The 24,492-nt window shown below is 40.7% G+C and overlaps 1 protein-coding gene across 1 annotated transcript; it reads left to right on the top strand.

Moving 5' to 3' along the window:
* Positions 1–1,981: 1,981 nt before the first annotated feature.
* FUCA2 (alpha-L-fucosidase 2) lies at positions 1,982–24,190 on the top strand. Its single transcript, XM_059083285.2, has 7 exons — positions 1,982–2,455; positions 7,511–7,698; positions 10,800–11,139; positions 12,473–12,683; positions 12,938–13,128; positions 22,134–22,242; positions 23,482–24,190. The coding sequence occupies exons 1-7, from the start codon at positions 2,058–2,060 to the stop codon at positions 23,620–23,622; spliced, it is 1,578 nt and encodes a 525-aa protein (XP_058939268.1). The 5' UTR covers positions 1,982–2,057; the 3' UTR covers positions 23,623–24,190.
* Positions 24,191–24,492: the final 302 nt, after the last annotated feature.

Here is a 24,492-nt window from a genome sequence, read left to right as displayed (position 1 = left end):
TCTACTTGCTAGATAGGATGCTGCCCTTTTATGAGTGGTTGAATAAAGCCAATTCAGTCCTCAAATTCACTCCACTGAATTTTGTTTTTTGAACACACTCAATAATTAGAACCCTGATTCACTGAAGGACTTCAACAAACGTGCAACAGGAGTGCTGCTCTGTGCCAGGCTCTGCCGTAAATTCAGGACTACAGAAAGGCTGATCACTTCCTGTCCTTGGGATGCTCACACACAGCCTAATGGGAAATGAGATCTGTATCCTAGCTACAAGATAATCCATGGACTGCTATATTAGTGATCGGAATGAGATATTAATGGGAACACACAGGAGGGAGTAAGACGTCTGGGAGGGAAGGTGGTGACAGAAAGCTTCACAGAGGCACTGACATTTCAACTGGCCCATGGTAAAATGAGAGGCAGTTTTCTATGGGAGCAGAAGGGGTGGGGATTCTGGCTTTACTCTGAAAGCATTTAAGAGGAGAAGACAATGAGCTTCTGATGACCTCCCTTTGAAACAGGAGGGAAGGCAGCAGGGCACAACCTTTAAAAGAAATGACATAGCCCTTGAGGATATGACAAAAACTGGTTAGACCCAGTTGGGCCCAAGATGGCGGAAGATTCTACTTCCAGTGGACCTTGAACCTCATTATACACTCATTGTAATACATTATCATATGCTAAATGACACACCCACAGGCACCATGACAGTTCCGAGGCTGACCATAAAAGGCCAAAAAGTGGACGGTGGCCAAGTTCCTGGAAATCCCTGCCCCTCCCCCCAAATAGTTGGAATAATCCTCCCCCTCATTAGCCTATGAAATTACCCAGCCAATAAAAACTAACCACCCCATATTCCAGGGCCTCTCACCTTCTGAGATGGCCCACACTTTGCCTGTGGAGTGTGTTTCTCCCAGGGCCACTCTCGCCTTTTAAAAGGGGCCGCATTCTGTCTATGGAATGTGTATCTCTCTAAATAAATCAACTTCTTACCTATCACTTTGCCTCTCGCTGAATTCCTTCTGCACAGAGACATAAAGAATCTGAGCTTCAGAAAGTCCTGAAACCTACTGTGCGATCTCAATTAAAAGACAGTGGGTTCAAGTCCCGATGTGAACTTTGGCTGGGTTTGAAGCCCATCTGAGCTGTGCCGTTTCACCTTGATTAATCATTCCAAGTTTCTGCCTTCTTTCCCAAGCCAGCAGATTTTTTTTTTTTTAAGGAGCATTTATTTATTTATTTATTTATGGCGGCATTGGGTCTTTGTTGCTGCGTGCAGGCTTTGTCTAGTTGCAGTGAGCAGGGGCTACTCTTCGTTGTGGTGCACGGGCTTCTCATTGTGGTGGCTTCTCGTTGCGGAGCATGGGCTCTAGGTGCGTTGGCTCAGTAGTTGTGGCACACGGGCTCAGTAGTTGTGGCGCACAGGCTTAGTTGCTCCCCGACATGTGGGATCTTCCCAGACTAGGGCTTGTTGGCAGGCGGATTCTTACACTGCGCCACCAGGGAAGTCCCACCAGCAGATTTCTTAAACATTCATTTCACTGGTTTCACCGGTCTTAGATCACTTTGTTTTCTACTGCAGTGGTTTTCAGAGTTTGATTTCAGACCAACAAAATCAGCATCACCTTGAATTTGGTTAGATGCGCAAATTCTGGGGTTCCAACCTGCACTGGAAACTCCTGGAATTTCACCTGAGACAGACTCAAGGTTGACAGCCACAGTTCTAAACGCACCCAGGACCTTGGGGAGTGGGAGCGGGGTGTCAAATGCAGAGGCTGAGAAGGATCTGGGTTTTTCGGTGCCACCGGCCAGGGAGGCACTGGATGACCCGGCTGAGGTTCCCGCCTTGGGATCCAGGTCCACGGTTCCACCCAAGCTGGTCTCTCGCATCTTCTCCGGCGTTTTCTAGAGTCTTGCCGGTTGAGGGGAGAGGTGCTCCCACAGGTCCCTGAACCAGACTCGTTTTTTCTCCCCCAAGAGGATTGACTAGGAGGCTTAGCTGAGCAGCCTCAGGGCTGGCTTTGGGGTAATACTGGCGTCCTTGGTTTTGCAAGTGAGCGATGCAGGCCTCCTGGGGTCGTTCTGTTCCGGCGCCGGGACCGCGGCCACTCCCATCCCAGAGAGGAGGGTGCCTTTCTCCTGGGACAGCTTGGTCAGGTGACCTTGGCGGCTCGTACTCAGCCAGGGACCCGGAAGGACGAGGGATCCGGAGGCCGCGGGCGTGCCGGCAGGACGGCGGGCGCGGGGCGATGAGGTCCCCGAAGCTGCCTGGGCTCGTACTCGGGCTGCTGCTGTTGTTGCCGCCGCTGGGGCCAGTTGGCGGCGCCGCGCGCTTCGACCCCACCTGGGAGTCCCTGGATGCCCGCCAGCTGCCCGCCTGGTTCGACCAGGCCAAGTTCGGCATCTTCATCCACTGGGGCGTGTTCTCCGTGCCCAGTTTTGGGAGCGAATGGTTCTGGTGAGCGCACCTCCCTCCGTCTCCTCTGACCCCCCCCCCTTTGCACCCCACTGGCCTCCAGCCACGACCCAGATCCCAGCCTGTGCCTGCTTGTTTTGCACCCTAGTCAGTTTCACCTCCCGCTGTTTTAGCGGTGTGTAGCATTTCCGGGTGTTAAATGAATAATTTATTGTGTAAGTGGTTCGTGCTGGGCGAACACTGAATTTTTCTTCCGTGTGACTGCAAGAGTTGTCAGACAACTGATGTGACCCTGGCTTGCAGCTTCTTGATAGCTGCACTTATCAAGTTGTAGTTATCACTCTGTAGCCACCGAACGACTAAGACAGCAGAAAAGTAATCGACTGTGTGGGGTCATATTGTGAAGCTTGGGCCTAAACTGCCGTCCTTGTCCTTAGAGAATCAGGCATCTTGTTCCATCGCTGTTCTGCAGCTACCTGTCAATTTTTAGTTGTTCTGCCATGAAGTATGGTTTAAACATAAATTCATGGGTATGTGAGACTTCTGTTCCTCTGGGCATTCACTGGCTCTTTAATGTTAAAAAGTTACCACGTGTGGCTCAAGAAACAAACAAAAAGTTCTAGAATGTTTACCCTAAAAAACCCCAATTATTAATAGACCACTATGTGGAAAGTGCTGCACAAAAAATTGCTCTTTAGATTTTACCTTGAGATCTATGTAAAAATGTGCATGTAATTAATCCCTTACAACTTTGAAGTGTCTCACATACTTTCCTGATTAAATACCTCTGGTATTTTAAGTTCTTCAAGATAGAAATGTTTTATATATATATATAGTATACATATATAATATATTCCTAGTGAAATAAGAAAATAAACAATGAGTATTTAAACCTGCTTTATACTATATACATAGTGTACAACAAATTTAATACATACAATATATGTTAGATATGTCAACTGAAAAAAAATGCCCTATGTGAGAGTTGTGAATTAAGTTTTATTTGGGGCCAAATGAGGACTGAAGCTTGGGAGACGTCCTCTCAGAGATCTCTGAGGAACTGCTCTGAAGAGGTGGTGGGGAGAGATCAGTATATATGTGATTCTGGCAAAGGGGGATACGTGAAATCAAGCACACATTTTGGCAGAAGGTTACTGCTAGTCATGAGACGGCTGCTGCTAGTCACCAGGAGCAGATGTCTCCCTTATGATTTTAATGCTTTTCTAGATATGAGAAGATGCAAGAATTTGGGCTCATAAAATCTTCTCCTGAATATATCTAACTACCTGAAGGCCTGTTCTGCCAGTTTTTCCCAGAGCACAGAGTGCCTCATTCCTGATCTCCACCCTGAACTCCTTCCAGGGTGTGAGGAAGGTCAGTGACGTCAGTGGCTAGAGACTTCTTTCTTATAGAACCAGAGGGCCAATGACAATTTTTAGTTGGCAGATACAATACAGAGTATAAACTATATATTGTATTAACGTTACACTAAAAACATTGTACCACTTTCTATAAAGAGACTGACTTTCTGCAATCAGTAACTTTTCTTATTCAGTTAGGCCAGTTGATGTAAAAGAACTGTATAAACTATGGAGTACTATTCATATACTCTTTTGAAATCAACTTAAAAGCCAAGGGACTCTTTCTTCCCATAACTTGTATTACCAAATATATTTGCTTCAGGATGTTATAACTCTTTCTTTGCAAGTTTTGTGCTGTGAGGCATTTTGAGTTTATTTTTGAAATGTTTCAGATTAGCAAGGTATATCAATTAACAGATTTTTTTCCTCTTAAGATATAATAAATTATACTTTAATTTGCCATTTTGTTCAACTGGGAAGATTAGGTAAATATACATTTGGTGCTGGGAGAGGATTTGATGTTTGTTAATTGAAACTAGTGCTCTGTGCAAAACAGCTAGTTTTGAGTCATCTTATTCTTTGTAATGGTTAACTTTTTATTTTCTACAAATGAACACAAAGTTGTTTGTTTTGACCTAGAACAATAAAGATAATTCTCATACAAAACAGAGTATATTTTTGATGGTCTGGAAGTGCAATAACCCTGTGAAAGATCCTTTAATTATCTATAGTTTCCCTTTGTGTCCCCTCTACATCTCTGCTCCCCACCCCAATTTGACCTGGAGCCATCAACAGTAGACATGGGTATATCTGACTGTCCTTAATGGCAGTTCAAAACCAAATATAAATTATGGGCTGTTTACTGTAAGTGCCTCTTCTCATCTCTATTAGTATGAAATTTGAGAAGTGACTCTAGACTATAATAGAGAATGCAGGTTCAAATTAGATGTGTTAGGAAAAAATAGAAATCTCTTATCTTTTAACTTTCTGACTGTCCCAGTTTCTCTTTTGTAGTTCGATTTAAAAGGTAAACATGCATCATGGATCAATTAGGATACTTTCACTTCAAGGTACAGAAAACCCAAATAAAAGGTTTAACAATAGGGGTTTGTTACTCTGCATAATGAGAAATTTAGAGGTAGTTGGCTCATTGATGAAATCAAAGACCTAAACTCTTTCTGTCATCCTCAGCCTGTTGACTTGTCCTGTCATGGTCACGTGATGGTGGATAGGCATCACTTCATACAACCTTGTCCAAAGGCAAGTTGTATCTCTTTCTATTAGAGAGGAAACCATTCCCAGAATCTCCCAAGTTGGCTTCCCCTCAAGTTCCACTGGCCAGCATGGGTCAGGTGTCCATGTGGTAGGTGTGATGGAAACTGGGAAAGTATGTATCTGACTCTTGGGCAGGTAAAGAATAGTGCCTGTGACATATTATGTCCTTCAGTGAAGGCTTCTCAGTGGGATGGACCTCCTGATCATCTTTGAGGATGTAATGCTGATTATGAATTTACTCAACTCTTAGAAACACTCTTATGAAAGGAGTGGTGGAAGGAAGAGGAGAGGATGGGTCAGAGATGGGGCCTGCATCTATTTCATGAACATAAGATTACTGCCATGTTTATCTAAAAATTATGTTTTCGATGTTGTTTTCCTCCTGAAGCTTTGCTTAGGCAGTTTAGGCCCCATTGCTCAGAAAACATGCATATAACCAGTAATCCTTGAAGGCTGAGTCAATATATTAAAATAACAGCATCTTCTTAATTTTACTGTCATCTCCTCCCCCACCCGTTCTCTGCTAGTGAATATAATACATTTGTGTTACAAAGCACTTTGTCTTCTTTTGAAGCCTTCATCACTTATGTTACAAAGGACTAACTATGTAAAGACACTACATGTTGCAATTTACAAGTGAAGAATTAAGAGCAAATGGGTGGCTGTGTTGTCTAGAATGTTTAGGTTGATGAGCTGAGTGGAGTTCACAGAGGGACAGATGGAAAACTATGGAAGTTTATATAAGCTTTCTTTAAGGTGAAGTCAAACTAAATGGGGAAGTGACGAAGAGAATCTTGGTAATATGTGAGTAAGGGGGATTTAGTAAAGGGACCTGGGGCAGTTACAGTTGACCCTTGAACGACACAGGTTTGGTCCACTTTAATGTGGATTTTTTTCAATAAATATACACTTGGCCCTCTATATTCGAGGATTTCACATCTCTGGATTCAACCAACCTCAGATGGAAATTTTCATCCATGGTTGCTTGAATCCACAGATGCCAAAACTGTGGATATGGAGGGCTGACTGTATACGCTGACTGACTGGGTTGGCCAAAAAGTTCCTTCAGCTTTTAAGTAAAAATAAAAGACATTTTTCATTTTTACCAAGAACTTTATTGAACAACATATTCACTGTTTTGTTCCACTACCTTCTGCCATTTTTCAGGCAACTTCATAATTCCATCTTCCCAAAACTTTTTATCTTTTTGAGCAAAGAACTGTTCCAGGTGCCTTTTACAGTCTTCCAGGGAATCGAAATTGTTTCCATTAAGAGAATTTTGTAAAGACTGAAATAAATGGAAATCTGAAGGTGCAATGTCTGGTGAATATGGCAGGTGAATCAGAACTTCCCAGCCAAGCTGTAACAGTTTTTGCCTGGTCATTAAAGAAACGTGTAGTCTTGCGTTATCCTGATGGAAGATTATGTGTTTTCTGTTGACTAATTCCAGACGCTTTTCGTCGAGTGCTGCTTTCAGTTGGTCTAGCTGGGAGCAGTACTTGTTAGAATTAGTCGTTTGGTGTTCTGGAAGGAGCTCATAATAGAGGACTCCCTTCCAATCTCACCATATACACAACATCACCTTCTTCAGATGAAGACTGGCCTTTGGTGTGGTTGGTGGTGGTTCATTTCGCTTGCCCCACGATCTCTTCCGTTCCACATTCTTGTACAGTATCCACTTTCCATTGCCCGTCACAATTTGTTTAAAAAACGGAACATTTTCTTAATGTTTAAGTAGAGAATTGCATGTGGAAATACGGTCAAGAAAGTTTTTTTAGCTTAACTTATGTGGTACCCAAACATCAAAGCGATTCACATAACCAAGTGCAAATGATTTTCAACGCTTGATTAGGATATTTTGAGTATGTCGGCTGTCTCCCGCGTGGCATAATGTGGATTGTTCTCAATTAATGTCTCGATTTGATCGCTATCAACTTCAACTGGTCTACGTGAGAGTGGATCATCGTCCAGCGAGAAATCTCCAGCATGAAACTTTGAAAACCACTTTTGATACGTTCAATCAGTCACAGCACCTTCTCCATACACTGCACAAATCTTTTTGTTTCAGTCGTGTTTTTACCTTTCTTGAAATAATAAAGCATAATATACAAAAAAAATGTTGCTTTTTTCTTCCATCTTTAATATTAAAACGCCTACACAAAAATTCACCAATTTTGATGTTTTTTTAAAAATGCACGCTGATATGACAGCTGTCACAATACAATCTAATTGTTTTGAATGAAGTTAAAGACAAGTGATACTAGAGCCATCTTGCAGAAGAAAACGAACGAACTTTTGGCCAACCCAATACTATGCCATTTTATATAAGGGACTTGAGCACCCACAGATTTTGGTATCTGCTGAGGCTCCTGGGACTAATCCCCCATGGATACTGAGGGATAACTATATTTCAGATGTTTATGTGAATGTTGCTTATATGCTGTTTCCTTCATCCCCTTAGGTGGTATTGGCAAAAGGAAAAGTTACCAAGTTATGTGGACTTTATGAAAAATAATTACCCTCCTGATTTCACATATGCAGACTTTGGACCACTATTTACAGCAAAATTTTTTGATGCAAACCAGTGGGCAGATATTTTACAGGCTTCCGGTGCCAAATATGTTGTCTTAACTTCCAAACATCATGAAGGTAAGTACAACATTTGCAAAACCTCACAGTGGTTATGAAACGTAAAGTAGTTCTTTTGGAACAAGAAACTAAAGCAAGGTCATCCACATGAAATCAGAGTTTTCTCTTAGGAGCAATCACAAGTGGCTGTTGACATTTGCTTGCAACTTAAGAGACCATGTGTTCCACCCAGTTAAGAAGCATTATGTATGCAGAAAGATCATACCCTCTACATGACAGAGAAAAAATGGAAACTGATCACATTTTGTTATATGCATATTTAACAATTTCCAAGTAATCCAAGATTTGATTTGAAGCTATTTGAAGTGGGAAGTGGGTTGCAGGTCAAAGTTTACACTTGGAATTGCATTCTTCCTTTCTTTCCACCTCTGTAATGCATTCTGGGAAGGCACCCAGGGGATTATTTTGCTGTAGTTTTGCATCGTGACCGACACACAAGGTTGTGCTTTTGGCCAACTCTTACATGGCCCAATTGAGGACAGTTTGCTAGTGATGAAAATGACGCAGGTCACCTGGAAGGAACAGGATTATGGAGATGTAATGGTGCCCAGAAATATCAGAGGTGGTGGAAGAATATGTAAAGGACACACAGTGGTTGTATTAGGGTTCTTCAGAGAAACAGAACTAATTGGGAGTATAATATATAGACAGAGGTTTATCATAAGAAATTGACTAATGCAACTGTGGAGGCTGAGAAGTCTAGACCCAAGAGAGCCAGTTGTATTGTTCCAGTCTGAGTCCAAAGGCCTGAGAACCAGGAGAGTGGATGATTTAAGTTTCTGTCCAAGTATGAGTGCAAAGGCAGGAGAAGACCGATGTCTCAGCTCAAAGACATGCAGAGAAAAGAATTCTTTCTTAATCAGGCTTTTATTCTGTTTAGGCCTTCAGTGGATTAGATGAGGCCCACCCACTTGGGGAGGGCAATCTGCTTTACTCAATCTACCTATTCAAATGTTAATTTCATCTAGAAACACCTTCAGGAACATATCCCGAATGATGTTTAACCAAATATCTGGGCACCCAGTGGCCCAATCAAGTTGACACAGAAAATTACCATCCTAGTGATCTTTCACTAATAGGATAGATTCCACCCACTACCATTCCAGCATCTATAAGATCAAGAAAGCATCAGCAAATTATTATTGTTCCAACAGCATGTTAATAATTAGACCATTTGTTTGCATAACCATCTTTGCCTTGGAATAAAAAATTTTGCCTCATTATTTTCCCCAGGGGTGGGTAGGGGATTAGAAGGGAAGAACCAAAACCCATTTGTTTGCATAACCATCTTTGCCTTGGAATAAAAAATTTTGCCTCATTATTTTCCCCAGGGGTGGGTAGGGGATTAGAAGGGAAGAACCAAAACCCAAAATAAGGAATTATTTTAGAATATTTTTCCCTTTGGCCACATTCTAGTGGCTTAATGATTTTCTCCTATAGATGTTTCTCAGGCTGAGATGGATATTTATAAAGCATATTTGCTTGTGAACATGTTGATTTCCTGATGCCTAGGAACTTCTCCAAGCTGTATGGCACAAAGTATTTAGTGAGCTTATTTAAAAACAAAACAAAACAATCTTAATCACATTGTGAGGACAGATGATGTAGCCCACATTTGTCAACTCTCTAGGACTCATATTGTTGGAAGTTTTCATGCTTATGGGAGAGGCCCTGCTGAGCCTGGCTAGGGGGGAAGGCCACTGTGTGAGCTTCTGGTGGTGCTCCTGAACCGAATACCCATGTGGTTTTAGCACCGCCAGACATGAGGGTCTGTCAAGTTGAAACATTTTGAAGAAGACTTTAAATATCATCAGCAATGCTTTGAAGCTTACCACAAACATCTTTAGAGCCAGTGTGAGCTCTTTTAAAAGCTTCTGCAAAATGAATGCAGAGTGTGGATTAGTCCTTAGTCTTGTCCTAATTTACAAGAGTAAAGTGTTGCACCAAAGCACCTTACTTATGTCTGTTCTCAGAGATTCTTTTAGATTTTAGTGGGACAGCAACAATGTATTTATGTTCCTAGGTGCCAACTAAACATTTTGAGGCTTTTTTATTATTTCTTAAGTATTCCAGTTTATATAGGGCTTCTAAGGTTTTTATATAGAACAACCGGCAATCTAAATGCAAATTCCTTTAAAAATATGAATTATTTCAAAGTGCTTATGTAAAGGCAGACATTCTTCTTACCTATTTAGTTGGTAGGTAATTCACTTTTAGGTAATTTAAAACACGACATCCAAGCTTATGATTTTAGGGTAGGATGAGATTACAAATGGTGGGTACATTGCAACGTACAGAACTACTGGGGACTAGTACCCCACCCCCACCTTGGTAAAATGAATAATGAGGGTAAAGGAGACTTTCTACTATATATGGACACCTATGTTCTAAGAATCATAGTATAATAGAATAAATAATCCTAAAACCAGGGAATACACTTTAATTTTTGGATTAGAAGACAAATAAGAATCTTGCAGAATCTTGCGTCTCAGGGTCTTCACTGTAAGTAGTAATAGTCATTGTTTAGCATGGTAGATATGGAAGATGTTCCTGTCTTAGCTGTGATCGCTAATGTTGATTGCTGATGTTGTGCTAGACCCTGTGCTAGCCATTGGCTGAGGATATAGCAGGGAACACTGCAGACATGATGCTGTCCCTCAAGGAGCTTATAATCTAAGAGGGAGAATACAGGAGATAGATCAGACTATACAGACTTTATGGGGAACCCTGAGTTGCTTTTAAAAATCTTCGTTCTACTTTGTTTAAATTCTCATTTGTTTCTCGTATGAAAGCAAAATGTATACTATGGAAAAAAATTGCCATAAGGCAGTTGTTTGTAGAAACAGTGATATATATATTACGTGTACTGCCTATGTAATTTGAAAGCTTTCTCTTTTTTTTTTTTGGCTGCACTGCGCAGCTTGTGGTATCTTAGTTCCCCAACCAGGGATCGAACCCATGCCCTTGGCAGTGAAAGCTCAGAGCCCTAACCATTGGACCGCCAGGGAATTCCCCCTATGTAATTTGTTTTGGTGTTTGTATATGTGGAAATTTACTAAAACAATTGATACGCTTACAAGCTTTTTAATATAATGTTTCAGGCTTCACCTTGTGGGGCTCGGAGTATTCGTGGAACTGGAATGCTGTAGATGAGGGGCCGAAGAGGGACATTGTCAAGGAACTTGCAGTAGCCATTAGGACCAGGACTGACCTGCGCTTTGGACTGTACTATTCCCTTTTTGAATGGTTTCATCCGCTCTTCCTTGAGGATGAATCCAGCTCATTCCAGAAACAACAATATCCACTGTCTAAGATGCTGCCCGAGCTCTACGAGTTAGTGAACCAGTATCAGCCTGAGGTCCTGTGGTCAGATGGCGATGGAGGGGCCCCAGATACCTACTGGAACAGCACAGTCTTCCTAGCATGGTTGTACAATGAAAGGTGTGTGTGTTATTAGATTGCTGTTGTGACTTTAAACATTCCTAATACATGTATAACATTTTAATTCCCTTGCTTCTTGAAATATGTCCTTTCAGGCTCATTTGTGGCTTGGGGAGGAAATCATTGTAAATAATGCTCATTAGATATATCAGTGTTTACTCAGAATAATCAATAGTTACAAGTCAGGAGTCAAATACAACTCAACAGTCTGATTTTGAAATCAGACTAAACATCACAGGATCAAGAACTTTGAAGACATTAATTTTGTGGGTCCTCATTTTCATCTCCTATTCTGGGACAACTCTATTTATTCATCACTGTTTCTGATGATGTGCTTTTCAATTCCTCTAACTGCTTCTTTTCATCCTCATACGTTTGATAATGTTTGCTGCTCAGACAATGTCACCCTTGTCTGTCTCCTCTTTTCCCTCATCATCAGCATTTCACCTCTTCCTGTTCTCTCCTCTTGCTTTCTAGCATGTTCCAAGCTACCCCATTGGAACAGGAAGTTCTGACTGAGCTCCTTTATAAGGCTTACACTATATGGACCAAATTTATATTTGTAACTAGAAAGTACTTGGTATCATGCTAGGAAGTCAGGGAGTGTCCTGCTTGTGTTCTCTGGGCCCACAAAGGGCACACATACAAATACTCTGGAGAGCTCTTGATATGTAACTGCAGTTTCTCTAGGTACTCCTTCCAAAAGGAAATATGGGGAGCCCTCCACTTCAATTTGTGAACCAAACGATCCCCTCTAAGTGGAGAAGTGCAGGAGTTACCAACTGCTACTATGAATAATGTAGTGGGGATAGTTCATGCCACAGTGAATTCCATGATAACAGTCAACTTTCCTGAGATTTTTCAACATTAGGCACAATTGTAAGAGAAAGAAAGGCTAGAATATATATGTAGGAGATTATTCAGTCATAGGTGAGAAGAATGTCTTGATTGTAAATTCAATTTTAGCTACCATTCACAATGGGGCAGGGAGGAGAACCTTCAAATAATAGTAAAATACTCTTATAGGTGCTATGTGTGCTGGGCACTGGGCTAGGTGTTTTACATAAGTTAGTTCTGTTCTAATAATAGATGAGGAAATTGATTATTCAGAAGAGTTAGGTAACTTGCTGTAGGACAGGGAGCTTAGAAAGTGACAGGCCAGGACAACAATCTCCCCAGGTCTATTTGACTTCAAAACCGTGGGCTTTGTATTATATTCCACTATGGTTATTTTCCAGGAGTGGATTTCAGTCAGACCTCTTTTCAGTGACACTGCTTTTGTGTAAAAATTTTTTACTTTTTGTTTAAAAAAAAATCATTCTTTTCATTTCAGCCCAGTTCGGGATACAGTGGTCACCAATGACCGTTGGGGAGCTGGTAGCATATGTAAGCACGGTGGCTACTATACCTGCAGTGACCGTTATAACCCAGGACATCTTTTGCCACATAAATGGGAAAACTGCATGACAATAGACCAGTTTTCCTGGGGCTATAGGAGGAATGCTGGAATCTCTGACTATCTTACAATTGAAGAATTGGTGAAGGTACAGTAAAATGTCTGGTGACCATTATGGTAACACTTGTAATAGTGTAGGTGTATGAAAATTATTTTTTCTAAATTGCATATAGCTCAATGGTCTATAACACAGGACATTACTCTTTTTTCTATGTGTGTTCTCCTAGATAGTGACTATATATATATATATATATGTCTAAGTCCACAAATATCACATGTTAACACATTCAGGATGGAATTGTTTTCTTTCTCTAAGAACTATGTTTATTCTTAATTTTTTAGCAACTTGTAGAAACAGTTTCATGTGGAGGAAATCTTTTGATGAATATTGGGCCCACAAAAGATGGCATCATTTCTGCAATTTTTGAGGAGCGATTAAGGCAAATGGGGACCTGGCTAAAAGTCAATGGAGAAGCCATCTATGACACCCATGCTTGGAGATCCCAGAATGACACTGTCACCCCAGATGTATGGTAAGTACTATTAGATAGAGGAAGGCATTTAACATTTCTCAGAGGTAAAGAGAAAAGTAAAATAAAAAAGGAAATGGGATGAATGCCCACCTACACAAAATACTTTCTTTACTTACTCTAGAAGAAATTAACATATTTTAAAACACATTATTTATCAAATTGAACTGAAATCATCTCTAGATTCCTCCAAACAGTGGACAGATTTCAGGGAAAAATATTCAGCTCTTACAAAAATTGTAGGCCATTCAGAAAAATGAAAAAAAAATTCTTAGTGGTTAATCCAGAAGAGACTTCTGGTTTAGTCAGGTAAATTCTAACTTCTGTAGGTGTTACATCGCATCAAATTAGCAGGAGGTGCGGAAGGGCAGAACAAATATTAAAAATCTGCAAAAATAACAGCATTATTTAAATTGATTAAAAATCTTGTACCTTGTTCCTATTATTCTAATAAATCTAAACCTGAAGTTTCTTTAAAATTATCTTAACTGGCTAACTTTCCTTTTAACTAGTATCTCCTATAATAGCCTTGCCTCAGGTTCTGTCTGAGCTTTGGAAAGTTCTATGGGCCAATGCGTCAGACTCTGCAAATATGGTGGTTTCTGATGTGCGGTCTTAACATATATAAATGAGAGTAGTGGGCTTCCCTGGTGGCGCAGCGGTTGAGAGTCCGCCTGCCCATGCAGGGGACACGGGTTCGTGCCCCGGTCCGGGAAGATCCCACATGCCGCGGAGCGGCTGGGCCCGTGAACCATGGCCGCTGAGCCTGCGCGTCCGGAGCCTGCGCTCCGCAACGGGAGACAGCACAACAGTGAGAGGCCTGTGTACCGCCAAAAAAAAAAAAAAAAGTAGTATTAGTGAAGCTCTAAAAATTCACCTTGTGTTGCCACCAATGCAAGTACAGCCTGATCAAGTATATATCAAAAGATTAGACTAAATAATCTTCCTTGACCTTACGACTTAAAACAAATGGTCAGTTCATTGAAGAAAATAAAGTAAGGCAGTCTACACAGAAGCAACTGACTATAGAATTTTAGAATGCTGGGTCTGGGAGAAGCCACAATAAGAACTCAGAACCAACCTTTCATTTTACAGAGGCTAGTTTAAATTGGGTTTTAGAATTTGCTTCTGTGTTTATATTTGACTATGAGGGTGTCTGATCTAGGATTTGACAGTGGTTAACCATTATTCCATTCCATTTCCTTTCAATAAGTAAAGATAACAGCCAAACTACTTATTAGCAAGACCTATAAGGCCGTAGCCTGGCTCCACTGCACCGAGCCCAGTGGCCTGCTCTCCCTGCCTCCCCAGAGGAGCTCTCTCCCCGCAGGTTCATCGTGTGTGCTTCCCCTCCTTACTGCATCTTTAGATAACTATCTAGACTCCCAGGGCTATCCTTGAAATCCTTTGACATTTTAGCCCCGGCTCACTGTCACTGTCCCCAGAACTACTCTTCACATAATTCTTAGTGACTTTAATGTCTATATTCACAGCTCTTCTAATTTACTGGCCCCTCAGTTCCGGTACGTCCTCCCTTCTAGGGATCCTTTCCCCTTCTGTTGGTCGTACCTTAGACCTTGCATTTCCAATAACTGTACTCCTTCTATGCTCTCAGTCTGAAGCATTCCATTGTCTAACTCCCACCTCTTATATTTTAGCTCACGTCAGCTTCCAAAGGGATCTGCCGTCTTTGATTCTGTCACTTTTTCTCTTCCTCCTGCCTCAACCCTCTCATGTTTTTCCTTTTTCCTTATCCAGGTCAGATTCTATGCATTGCTCCAGTGCATCCACCCTCAACTCCTTAACTCTCTCTCCCTCTGTCGTACTCATTAAAACTCAGCTTGGATTAAACTCAGCTCTACTTATTCCACGTCTGCCCCTGTGCAGCTAAACACACACACACACAATGTCAAATGCTCTCACTTTTGGCTTTAAAGCAAACCCCTGTATCCTGCATCCCATCCCAGATTATCTACTCAAGGATATTGTTCTAGCAATTCTCCCCATTTGCTCCTCATCTTCAATTTCACCTCCTTGTTAGATCCTTCCCCATCAGCATAAAAACCTGTTTTGTTTTTTTGCATCTTGAACTCTTTCCATCCTACTTAGATCTCCAGCTACTTTCCCATTTCTCTACTTTCCTTTATAGTAGAACATCTTGAAAGAATGGTTTTTACTTGCTGTCTCCAGTTTCTTGCTCCAGTTTTCCTCTTTTTTAAAAAAAATTAAGTTGTTTCTTTATTTATATTTTTGGCTGTGTTGGGTCTTCGTTGCTGCACGCAAGGATTTCTCTAGTTGCAGTGAGTGGGGGCTACTCTTCGCTGCAGTGCGCAGGCTTCTCGTTGCGGTGCTTCTCCTGTTGTGGAGCACGGGCTCCAGCCACACAGGCTCTAGAGTGCAGGCTCAGTAGTTGTGGGGCACAGACTTAGTTGCTCCACTGCACGTGGGATCCTCCCGGACCAGGGCTTGAACCCATGTCCCCTGCGTTGGCAGGCGGACTCCCAACCCCTGCGCCACCAGGGAAGCCCTCCAGTTTTCCTCTTAAACTCACTCTGGTCAGACTTCCACCGCACACTCGATAAAATCATTGTTATCCAGGTCCACAGGAACCTCTCCCTCACTGGGTCAGTCCCAGTCCCTATCATCTGAGCTTACAGTCAGCATTTGCCCCAGGTGATGGCTGTCTCTGTCTTCACTGTGCCTCTTGGCCTTTCCTTCTTAGTCTCCTTTGCTGGTTCCACCTCAAGTCCCGGACCACTAAACCTTGAAGTGCCCCGAGGCTCAGCCCTTGGACTTCTATTCTTTATCTTAATTCCCCAGGTGATCTCATCTATTTTCAGGGCTTTAAATGCCATACTGATGGCCTCTACAGTGCAAACATCTTTCTTAAACTCCAGACTCATATATTCAACTTCCTAGTCAGAGTCTCCACTTAAAAATATAAACATCTTAAACCTGTTGTGTCCAAAACTTAGGTCCTTAAAATTTTGCTCTAAATTACCTCCACCCACAGTCTCCCCCATCTCAGTTAATGGCAGCTTCATCCTTTTAGGTGCTTGTCAGGCCCCAAACCTTGAAGTCCTTAACTTCCCTTTCTTTTACAACCCACAGCCAATCCTTCAGTAAATTCATCATATCTTTGGAATCTGACCACTTCTTATCCTCTCTGTGGCAACCCTCTTCCTGTTAGTCTCCATCGTGTCCCCCCTGGATTATTTCAGTAGCTTCTTGTCTGATCTATTTCCATCTGTGCTCCTTTAATCTATCTGCTACAAAACCTTTTAAATAATAAGTCAGGTTACGACACCCCCATGCTCAAATTTTTCCAGCGGCTTCCAGTCGTAGAGAAAAATCCAGGACTGACAAAGGCTTATAAGGTCCTATAAAAATGGGCACCTTGTTGTCTCTGTGATCTCGCTGGCTATCATGCTGTCCTTCACTTCCTCTGCTTCAGTCACTGTGCCCTCCTTGCTGTTCTATCACAGGCCAAGCGTACTGCTGCACTGGTATGTCTGTGCTTGCTCTTCTCGCTTCCTCTACGCATGTGGTTCTCCCCCACATCCTTCAGGTCTCCTCAATGCCACCTCCTCAAAGCGGTCTTCCTTGACTATTCTATTTATTTTTATTTTTTTGCATGTAGACTTTCTTCTTTATTGCTGTACACCCAGAACTTAAAAGAGTTCCAGGTATATTGTAGTCACAAATAGATAATTTTTGAATAAATGAACACATTTTAAAATTTAAGGGTCAGGTAATTTCCGGCAATGCCATTGGTTTAAGAAATTAAAACTGCTTGAGATTACCAAATGTGAGAGTGATTATGATTTCTAACATGGCTCAAAATAATTTTTTAAAACTTGAAGTTTGTCTCCAAATCAGTAAGGAATCAGTCTAGAGAATCAGAAAGTCTATGAGTTTTTCTGTTTTCTTCATCACTGATTTACCTTGAGAACAAGTTGTCTATTCCTTTCAATAAAGTAAGTTTAGTGGAGATTTAAATTAATGTGACAGAATGTACAGATATTTAATTTGAGGTTAGTATAAACACAGAGGAGCCAAAGAATCCCCTAACAATCCTCTGATCTTTTATTTTTTTTTAACATTTTTATTGGAGTATAATTGCTTTACAATGGTGTGTTAGTTTCTGCTTTATAACAAAGTGAATCAGTTATACATATACATATATCTCCATATCCCCTCCCTCTTTCATCTCCCTCCCTCCCACCCCTCTAGGTGGTCACAAAGCACCGAGCTGATCTCCCTGTGCTATGCGACTGCTTCCCACTAGCTATCTAGTTTACGTTTGGTAGTGTATATATGTCCCTGCCACTCTCTCACTTTGTCCCAGCTTACCCTTCACCCTCCCTATATCCTCAAGTCCATTCTCTAGTAGGTCTGCATATTTATTCCTGTCTTGCCCCTAGGTTCTTTTTTTTTTTTTTTTTTTTTTTTGTGGTACACAGGCCTCTCACTGCTGTGGCCTCTCCTGTTGCGGAGCACAGGCTCCGGATGCACAGGCTCAGTGGCCATGGCTCATGGGCCCAGCCACTCTGCAGCATGTGGGATCTTCCTGGACCGGGGCACGAACCCATGTCTGCCGCATTGGCAGGCGGATTCTCAACCTGTGCGCCACCAGCGAAGCCGTGCCCCTAGGTTCTTCATGACTTTTTTTTTTTTTTTTTTAGATTCCATATATATGTGTTAGCTTATGGTATTTGTTTTTCTCTTTCTGACTTACTTCACTCTATATGAGTCTCTAGGTCCATCCACCTCACTACAAATAACTCAATTTCGTTTCTTTCTATGGCTAAGTAATATTCCATTGTATATGTGTGCCACATCCCCTTTATCCATTCATCTGTCGATGCACACTTAGGTTGCTTCCACGTCCTGGCTATTGTAAATAGAGCTGCAATGAACATTGTGGTACAGGACTCTTTTTGAATTATGGTTTTCTCAGAGTATATGCCCAATAGTGGGATTGCTGGGTCGTATGGTAGTTCTATTTTTAGTTTTTTAAGGAGCCTCTATACTGTTCTCCATAATGGCTGTATTAGTTTACATTCCCACCAACAGTGCAGGAGGGTTCCCTTTTCTCCACACCCTCTCCAGCATTTATTGTTCGTAGATTTTTTGATGATGGCCATTCTGACTGGTGTGAGATGATATTGCATTGTAGTTTTGATTTGCATTTCTCTAATGATTAATGATGTTGAGCATTCTTTCATGTGTTTGTTGGGAATCTATATATCTTCTTTGGAGAAATATCTATTTAGGTCTTCTGTCCATTTTTGAATTGGGTTGTTTGTTTTTTGATACTGAGCTGCATGAGCTGCTTGTAAATTTTGGAGATTAATCCTTTGTCAGTTGCCTCATTTGCAAATATTTTCTTCCATTCTGAGGGTTATCTTTTCATCTTGTTTATGGTTTCCTTTGCTGTGCAAAGCTTTGAAGTTTCATTAGGTCCCATTTGTTTATTTTTGTTTTTATTTCTATTTCTCTGGGAGGTGGGTCAAAAAGGATCTTGCTGTGATTTATGTCATAGAGTGTTGTGCCTATGTTTTCCTCTAAGAGTTTGATAGTGTCTGGCCTTACATTTAGGTCTTTAATTCCTTTTGAGTTTATTTTTGTGTATGGTGTTAGGGAGTGTTCTAATTTCATTCTTTTACATGTAGCTGTCCAGTTTTCCCAGCACCACTTATTGAAGAGGCTGTCTTTTCTCCATCGTATATTCTTGCCTACTTTATCAAAGATAAGGTGACCATATGTGTGTGGGTTTATCTCTCGGTTTTCTGTCCTGTTCCATTGATCTATATTTCTGTTTTTGTGCCAGTACCATACTGTCTTGATTACTGTAGCTTTGTCATGTAGTCTGAAGTCAGGGAGCCTGATTCCTCCAGCTCCGTTTTTCTTTCTCAAGATTGCTTTGGCTATTCGGGGTCTTTTGTGTTTCCATACAAATTGTGAAATTTTTCGTTCTAGTTCTGTGAAAAATGCCAGTGGTACTTTGACAGGGATTGCATTGAATCTGTAGATTGTTTTGGGTAGTTAGAGTCATTTTCACAATGCTGATTCTTCCAATCCAAGAACATGGTATATCTATCCATCTATTTGTATCATTTTTAATTTCTTTCATCAGTGTCTTATAATTTTCTGCATACAGGTCTTTTGTCTCTTTAGGTAGGTTTATTCCTAGGTGTTTTATTCTTTTTGTTGCAATGGTAAATGGGAGTGTTTTCTTAATTTCACTTTCAGATTTTTCATCATTAGTGTATAGGAATCCAAGAGATTTCTGTGCATTAATTTTGTATCCTGCTACTTTACCAAATTCATTGATTAGCTCTAGTAGTTTTCTGGTAGCATCTTTAGGATTCTCTGTGTATAGTATCATGTCATCTACAAACAGTGACAGCTTTACTTCTCTTTTCCAATTTGGATTCCTTTTATTTCTTTCTCTTCTCTGATTGCTGTGGCTAAAACTTCCAAAACTATGTTGAATAATAGTGGTGAGAGTGGGCAAACTTGTCTTGTTCCTGATCTTAGTGGAAATGGTTTCAGTTTTTCACCATTGAGGATGATGTTGGCTGTGGGTTTGTCATATATGGTCTTTATTATGTTGAGGTAAGTTCCTTCTATGCCTACTTTCTGGAGGGTTTTTATCATAAATGGGTGTTGAATTTTGCCCAAAGCTTTCTCTGCATCTACTGAGATGATCATATGGTTTTTCTCCTTCAGTTTGTTAATATGGTGTATCACATTGATTGATATGTGTATATTCAAGAATCCTTGCATTCCTGGGATAAACCCCACTTGATCATGGTGTATGTTTCTTTTAATGTGCTGTTGGATTCTGTTTGCTAGTATTTTTTGTTGAGGATTTTTGCATCTATGTTCATCAGTGATATTGTCCTGTAGTTTTCTTTTTTGACTATTTTATTTAAAAGAACACCTAGTTCCCTTTTTGCCAACCTAGTGTTGACCTAAAATAGACTGCCAGTTATTTCTCCAGCAAAAATGGGTTTATTTGAGATCAGCAAAGAATTGTAATTTGGGGTCTTCAAACATGGCAAGCCACATGTAATTCCCTGCACAGCAAGGGAAGGACAACTCTTTTACTGGGAGGAAAAGGAAGTTGGGAAAGCTATAGTAAATAAAGAGTTCATGGCTTTTCATTGGCTGAGTTGTTGCCAGGAAATAAGAGGAGCCTTCCTACTTCCTGTGGGCTCTGCTATTGTTGCAGGGCATGGGAGCTCCCCTCTCTGGTCTCCTGACTCTATTTTAATTGAGCTTCCTGTTTATTAATTTTTACACTGGCATGCTCTATTCTTCTTACTGGGCTTCAGTTTCCTCCATAACATTTAATCATCATCTGACATATATTTTTTTGCTCTTTCTAATTTTCTCCACTACATGTAAGCTCCATGAGGACAGGGACTGTGTTCAATGCTATGTCTCCAGCTCTGAAACAGTGATTAGCATTTTAAGATGTCAATAAATATTTGTCACATAATTGAGTGAAAAAGTCAATGAATTCTGTTTTCTTCTAGACCTTACTCTTCTAACCTTTTCCCTTTTGCTCACATTCATCCTTTAAGTCTCAGATTAAATGTCATTTTCTTGCTAATGGTATAACCTAAAAAGATGCCTTTGTTATAATCTTTCAGTTTCCTCTTCTTTCATAGTGCTTATAAAAATTCACACTTCTATATTATTTGTGTGATTATTTGATGTCTCTCTCCCTCACTCTAGTCTAAGCTTTATAAGAACAAGAACTAAGTGTGTTTTGTTTTCTACTGTATCCCTAACACCAAGCACGGTACTGGGCCCAGCGTTGACAGATACATACCTGTTGAATGAAGGAATATGAAGACTTGATCATCAGGTGGAAAGCCATCTATTCTTGCATCTTATGCTCTTTGCTCACATTCCCCCACCTGTTTCCAGCTCCATGAGAAAAGTCTGATGAAGAAGAGTAGTACTCGAAAAATCTCTGTTCCAAGAACTTCCTTTTAGCACTGGGGAAGTGGGGAAGAGAGGTGCTGTGATAATTGTGATTTATAATGAGAAATATATATTCGGTCTTTTTCCATTTCTGGCACAGAGCTCCTAAAACTCTTGGAATTTCCTAAGTGATGAGAGCCATAAAGGTGTCTTTTGTTATGGCAGTGAGGTGATTTTGGACACTATCAAAGGATGAGGGCTGGTTGCCAGGAGACTCGACCATGTTATTAGAGGGTTGGAAATTTCAGTCCCACCCATGGCCTCCAGGGAGGGGTGAGAGGGTGGAGGTTGAACCAATCATCAGTGGTCATTGCTTTAATCATTAATGACTAATGAAGCCTCCATAAAAACCCCAAGGATGAGGTTTAGAGAACTTCTGGATTGGTGGAGGTACAGGGAGAGTGGGGCACCTGGAGAGGGCATGGAAGCTCCCTGCCCCTTCCCACATACCTTGCCCTGTGCATCTCTGCCATCTGGCTGTTCCTGAGATATATCCTTTTATAACAGACCTGTAATCCAGAAAGTAAAATGTTCCTGTGAATTCTGTGAGCTGCTCCAGAAAATTAATTGAACTCAAGGAGGGGGTCGTAGGAAGCTCCAATCTATAGCCTGTGGGTCAGAAGCCCAGGTGACAAGCTGGACTTGTGACTGGTGTCTGAATTTGGGGAGGGAGCAGTCTTGTAGGACTAAACCCTTAACCTGTGGAATCTGATACTATCTCTGGGTAGATGGTCTCAGAATTGAGTTGAATTGTAGGACACCCAGTTAGTGTCCGAGAATTGCTTGGTGGTGTGGGAACTTCTCCCCCACTCCACACACATACATGGGAATTGGGATCAGAATCCTTTTGGGTGCTTTTTATGCTACCATCGGGCTAGTTTTCCTTCACTCTATTAATAAAAACATTGGTAAATATTTACTGAATGGAAGTATCTCTGTAAAATAATTCTAGACCTGACCCATGAATAACGAGAAATATTACTATGCTTTTTTCCCCTTTTAACCAGGTACACATCCAAACCTAAAAACAAATTGGTCTATGCCATGTTTCTCAAATGGCCCACATCAGGACAGCTGTTTCTTGGTCAGCCCAAAGCTACTCTGGGGGCAACAGAGGTAAGAGGGAATTTTGTCTTTATTGTTCCTTTAACTTGCTGACTAGAATAACCAGATGAAGACATAACTTTTAACTTCAGGATGAGCCTTATATGTGTTTCTCTTATACCTCATAAGAGTAATTTTAAAATGGACTTCATCAATGGCAATGTTTGGCAAAAACCTTTGAAAGTTTTCTTTCATTTCCCAGAAAACCAAACCTATAAAAAGGCTATATTATCTCCATGCATATCAATTAAAATATCTTCTTCACAGTCATTCTATGTTGTTCAGGCTCACTGCATGCATACAAAATGACTCTTTTCATAAAACCGGAGACCAGATTCTTCCCCTGACATCCCACCCCAGAACACATCTGAATAACTATGAGATGTCATGGCCCTACCATTTCAAGTTCACAAAAAACTGGGGGAAAATTAAAGGTTAATCTCACAGTTGTAACCATCAGCTCTGGCATCGAGTTCACTTTGATATATTTTATAGATTATTTTTAAGAAACTGAAAATTTTCTGGGATATGAATTGTCCAAATGCTTTTCCTTGCATCATTTTTCCATATTTCATTTCTAACACTTGTGGCCGATCAGGCAGAAAAGGAGATAAGAGTTCAGATCTGATGTTTAATTACAGCTTAGTGTCCTGGGCATGACATTATCTTTTAATTTTATTTATGTTCTCTTTGGCTGCCATTAATAATGTTATTTGAAAGTTCATGGGTTTTGTTTTTATATTACTCTACACTATAAGCAAAGTTTTCTGGTTCAAAATAACCACAGATATATAGAAAACTACTTATGTAAATTCACCTTGTATAAGACCAAGAATATAGAATAGTTACAGTAATAATTGATCACACTTAGGTATTGTTGATTAATGGAGGTTATTGGAACATCTGGGGGGGAATGGTGGCTGGATAAGGAAGCTGAGCCTTTCTTCAAACATTCTGTGTGAGAACTGGGCAGGCCTTAGTCATGCAGATTGGTTTGAGAATAATTTTCTCTACTCTGACACTATTCAATCTTTACAATTCTTCCCCAAATCCTGCACACTTTTGAGATAATATGGGAGCAAGACAGATGTATACACTCATTTTAAAACAGCTTGTAATCCATTAAATAAAAGTAAAAAATGAATCTCCTGTCCACATGGCTTTTTAAGAGACATCAACCACTCCTTCCCAATAAAGTGAGGGAGTCAGAGATACACTTGGAGACATTTGTGTGTATGTTTTTAATTTCAGGTTGAACTACTGGGACATGGACAGCCACTTCAGTGGACTCCTCTGGAGCAAAATGGCATCATGGTAGAACTGCCTAAGCTAACTGTTCATCAGATGCCCTGTAAATGGGGCTGGGCTCTAGCACTAACTAATGTGACCTGATTTGCAGTACAGTGCTTCCTGATGCAGTTATATCTAAGACTAGAATGTATCAGGTTTCTATAATTGTAGCACACAGAGAAAGCCAATGTAAAATTGGCCCAGAATTTCCTACATTACTCACATAATGGGTTTTACTCTCCAGTGCACTTTGCTATTGACGTCCCTTCACACTGAATTTATCTCCACGTGTGATTCAGAGGGGGTGGGGGTTTTGTTTCAGAGTACTGAGGCATTGGTGGTGTTAAGGACTGAGTCGTGTCTTCTGCCAAATTCACACGTTGGAGCCCTAAGCCCCAATGTGATTGTATTTGGAGATTTTAAAGAAGTAACTAAGGTTAAATGAAGTCATAAGAGTGGGACCTTAATCCAATATGACTGGAGTCCTTATAAGAAGAGGAAGAGCACAGATGCAAGCACATGGAGGAAAGACCATGTAAGGATGCAGTGAGAAGGTGGCCATCTGCAAGCCAAGGACAGAGGCCTCGAGAGAAACCAAACCTGCTGACACCTTGGGCTTTCAGCCTTCAGAACTGTGAGAAAATAAATTACTGTTGTTTAAGCCATCCTATATGTGGTATTTATTATGGCAACCCTAGCCGACTAATACAGGTTCATAGGTATATAAAAAATTTGGCTTAATATTTATTTCCAATGCTTACAGTAATTTTTTTAACTAAAAAATTTGTCTTTTTTTCCCTCTTGGTAATAAAACTGATATGTTCACTATAGATATTTAAAATTGTACAGAAATGCTTAAAGGCAAAATCACTGTTAAGATCACCACTACTAATATTTTAGTATATATTCTTCCAGGTTTTTTTCTGGCAGGGGGAGGTGAGTGTGTGGGATTGGAGGTATGGGCCTATTTTT

The sequence above is a fragment of the Kogia breviceps genome, chromosome 13 (assembly GCF_026419965.1).
Source record: "Kogia breviceps isolate mKogBre1 chromosome 13, mKogBre1 haplotype 1, whole genome shotgun sequence".
NCBI classification, from domain to species: Eukaryota; Metazoa; Chordata; class Mammalia; order Artiodactyla; family Physeteridae; genus Kogia; species Kogia breviceps.
The sequence above is the reverse complement of the archived record's forward strand: the minus strand, read 5'-3'. Positions and strand labels throughout refer to the sequence as shown.

Coding starts and splice junctions, on each gene's coding strand:
- FUCA2 (XM_059083285.2), top strand. CDS start 2,058: ATGCAGGCCTCCTGGGGTCGTTCTGTTCCGGCGCCGGGACCGCGGCCA. Junction 12,684..12,937: donor CAATTGAAGAATTGGTGAAG/GTACAGTAAAAT, acceptor TTAATTTTTTAG/CAACTTGTAGAAACAGTTTC. Junction 22,243..23,481: donor CTACTCTGGGGGCAACAGAG/GTAAGAGGGAAT, acceptor TTTTAATTTCAG/GTTGAACTACTGGGACATGG.